The sequence below is a fragment of the Triticum aestivum genome, chromosome 5D (genome assembly GCF_018294505.1).
Source record: "Triticum aestivum cultivar Chinese Spring chromosome 5D, IWGSC CS RefSeq v2.1, whole genome shotgun sequence".
Taxonomy (NCBI): Eukaryota; Viridiplantae; Streptophyta; class Magnoliopsida; order Poales; family Poaceae; genus Triticum; species Triticum aestivum.
In genome coordinates this window covers 254,746,456-254,749,334 of record NC_057808.1, presented here as the reverse complement: position 1 = coordinate 254,749,334, position 2,879 = coordinate 254,746,456, and the positions used below count along the sequence as shown (strand labels likewise).

The 2,879-nt window shown below is 47.4% G+C and overlaps 1 protein-coding gene across 1 annotated transcript; it reads right to left on the bottom strand.

The window, feature by feature from the left end:
* Positions 1 to 586: 586 nt before the first annotated feature.
* On the bottom strand, positions 587 to 1,892 carry LOC123124627 (homeotic protein female sterile-like). The gene is made up of 3 exons (XM_044545212.1): positions 1,659 to 1,892; positions 1,194 to 1,264; positions 587 to 1,087 (listed from the first exon to the last, which is right to left on the bottom strand). The coding sequence occupies exons 1-3, from the start codon at positions 1,779 to 1,781 to the stop codon at positions 829 to 831; spliced, it is 453 nt and encodes a 150-aa protein (XP_044401147.1). The 5' UTR covers positions 1,782 to 1,892; the 3' UTR covers positions 587 to 828.
* Positions 1,893 to 2,879: the final 987 nt, after the last annotated feature.

Here is a 2,879-nt window from a genome sequence, read left to right as displayed (position 1 = left end):
GACACGTCCAAGGGTGCCGCCGGCAGCGAGGAGGACAAGAGCATGGGAGGTCGCCGGCGCTCGGGTCCCAAGAAGTTCACCGCTCTTTCGCTCCCGCTGAAGCCAAGCTTGGCGTGCTCATCATCGTTGGCCGATTAGCCGCTAGCAAGTTGCGGAGGCAGAGCTTCAGCCCGGGGCTCATGGCCGGTAGTTCCCGGGGCTCATGGCCTACCGGACATGGGGAACGGGTGCCGGCGGTCAATTAGGCTAGGTTTAGAGTCTAGTCTAGTTTAAATATGTCGAAAACCGTCCAGTGTTATGTAAAATTATCCAAGTATGAACGAATATGTTCAAGTTGTTTAAATATGCATCAAATTTGTTCAATTTTATTAAATTTCGACCGAAAAGCAGCTGCACATATGCGGCTAGTTTTGAATGACCGGTTTGCGGGTCGGCGTCAGAGATGCCTTAATCTCATCAGCAAAAATACAGAGCATTCAGTCGCAAAATAAAATAAAAAATACAGAGCATTGGGTTCGGGCGTTGGGCAATACATGCCATGGCAGAAAGAAACTTTTTTGTCTACACAAGGCTTGCACGAAACAAGGAACAGAGAGACCAGAGACAAAAACAAGGATTAAAATCTCGAGTTTGATCTTTGGCTGGATCCATCAAAATCGATGCAGGCGTAATGATCCCTTCTTAAAGTGAAGGTTTAAAATCTAAGCACAAGATATCAAAGCAATGTACGAGGAGGGGAATCATTCGGTTGAACGTGGTTTATAGTCGTAGGAATTAAACGGAGAAAAACTTGCTAAGAAATCATGGGACACGGTACCCATCAGCTGGCTAGTCTCCCGAGCAGTCCCCTCCTCCGAAGCCCGAGTCCCCTCCTCCCGAGCCCCACGACCAGGAGCTTTCCCCGCCCCAGAAGCCCCCCGACGACGGCGAGGACACGTCCGACTCCGCCGTCGCAGACGCACGGGAGGTGGAGGAGGAGTCCGTAGTAGAGTGTGGTCCGGTGGAAGGAGGCTTGTCGTCGTCCAACATCATCATCATCCAAGAAGAATCACCAGAATCACCAGCGTGGCCTCGAGAGATGCCATGTCTGAGAGAGGAGCAAGTGAATTAAATTAATCAACCAAGATGCCGGCAAGTTTTGTTTACTTGATTAACGAGTTCTGTGAGGAGGTTAATCGATGAGCTTTGCTAACCTTTCTTGTTTGCGTCGTCGCCGTGCTGCATCTGACTCGTCGTTCTTCTCATCGACCTGACGCTTCTCGAACTGCATGTACACGTAGGCACTGACAAATTAAATTCGATGCGCCAATGTGTAATCAACGAAGGTGCAGAAGATTAGTCCCCGCAAAGCACAAACGCGCATAAGATTAGTACTGGTAATTACGCATGATGTGTTTGTTGGTAGTAAACTTGTGAGATCTGCGAAGTCGCAAGCGTGTCTTTTGCATAATTGTTGTAAGCGTAACAAAGGTAATTAGGGCAGGCGTAGATCTTAATTTAAAAAACAAGGTAATTAGAGCACGCCTACATCTTAATCTCACAACCTCCTCCTTGATAAAGCTGATGCGAATTCGAGGTGATGCATGCAATGCACGCAGCTACTCCCTCCGTCAGAGTTTTTGACACTAGTGTGGAGGGATTAATATTTGGGGACGTACCCGGCCGGCGGCGGCGTTGCTGCTGAAGGATGCGGCCGACGCAGGGCGAGCCGGAAGCCTCAGGCTTGCCGATCGCTCGAGCGCGAGGCCAGCAACGGCAGATCGCAGCATCGGCGTCGCCATTGCCGATCGGATCTCCCCTCGGTCGGTTAGTGTTCTGCAGCAACCGGCAGACGGTAGACGCCTTCTGTTTACATGGAGTAGGAAGGAAGGCCGCACCCACGAATGCTTGTTGATCAAGAAAGAAAATCGAGTCCCACTGTCCAGAAACTTTGTTTTCTTTTGTATTGTTTTGCCGGAACACTGCCCAGGAACTCTTTTTTCTTTGGGTACGAGCGCTCGTCCCTGACTCCCTGCTAGCTCTACAGCTCTCGGTACACATGTTAATCGGCCCGTAATCAGATATAAGCATAATCACCATCTGACGAGCATCTAATATTGCTCATCTGCACTCTAGCTACATTAGATACTCTAGATTGTCACAAAACATAATCAGATTCTGTTACTTACACATCAAACACAAACATTCATGCTGGCTCTCATGTATTAAGGCTCCGGCAGATAGATGGCACTAGTAAGTAGTAGCATGTAGCTAGACAGACATCGTCTCTCGCAAAAAAAGAAGAAGACAGACATCGTCGATCCTCTTCTCCACATATTATTATCACCGTCTTCTTTCGAAATACATGGATGGTTACCAAAAAAGCAACATCCTCAGATAGGTCACATGCATCCTTAGTTCCATATGACATTACATAGAATATATAGTACTACTTATATGCTAGATCAAACCAAGAACAGAAATTAAGATCCACACAAGTTGGATGGATAGCTTGTGTGTGGCCTGAAGCAGCTCTAGTACCTACAAGACAAGAAAGCAGCCAGGAAGCAAAAAACCAATTAATCCATCAGCGAACAACCTAGCATGGTTTATTTTTGAATAAGGCAACAATTCAGTCGCCCAAAAGAAACATTTTGTTATATTGTTATTACCTCCTTTTTATTCTATGCCTGAACCCTGTTTTGGATGTCGAAGCAGGCCACCACCTTCGCTGCAGCCAATCTTTTTACCCAAGCGTGTCTTGAAATTAATGACGACTTCGTACTGAGCCCCCAATATACGAAGCCGTTTCAACCAGAAGAACTTCTTGGCCAGTTCATGCGTCTCCGCTGTTTTCTCCACAAACACTTTCTTCACATGCGTTGAGAATTGCTCCCGGG

Excerpts from the sequence above, each read along its gene's own strand:
- LOC123124627 (XM_044545212.1), bottom strand. The coding sequence starts at position 1,781 with ATGGCGACGCCGATGCTGCGATCTGCCGTTGCTGGCCTCGCGCTCGAG. Across the intron at positions 1,265-1,658 it reads GCAACGCCGCCGCCGGCCGG|TTCGAGAAGCGTCAGGTCGA; the intron begins GTACGTCCCCAA and ends GTGTACATGCAG. Across the intron at positions 1,088-1,193 it reads CGACGACGCAAACAAGAAAG|ACATGGCATCTCTCGAGGCC; the intron begins GTTAGCAAAGCT and ends CTCCTCTCTCAG.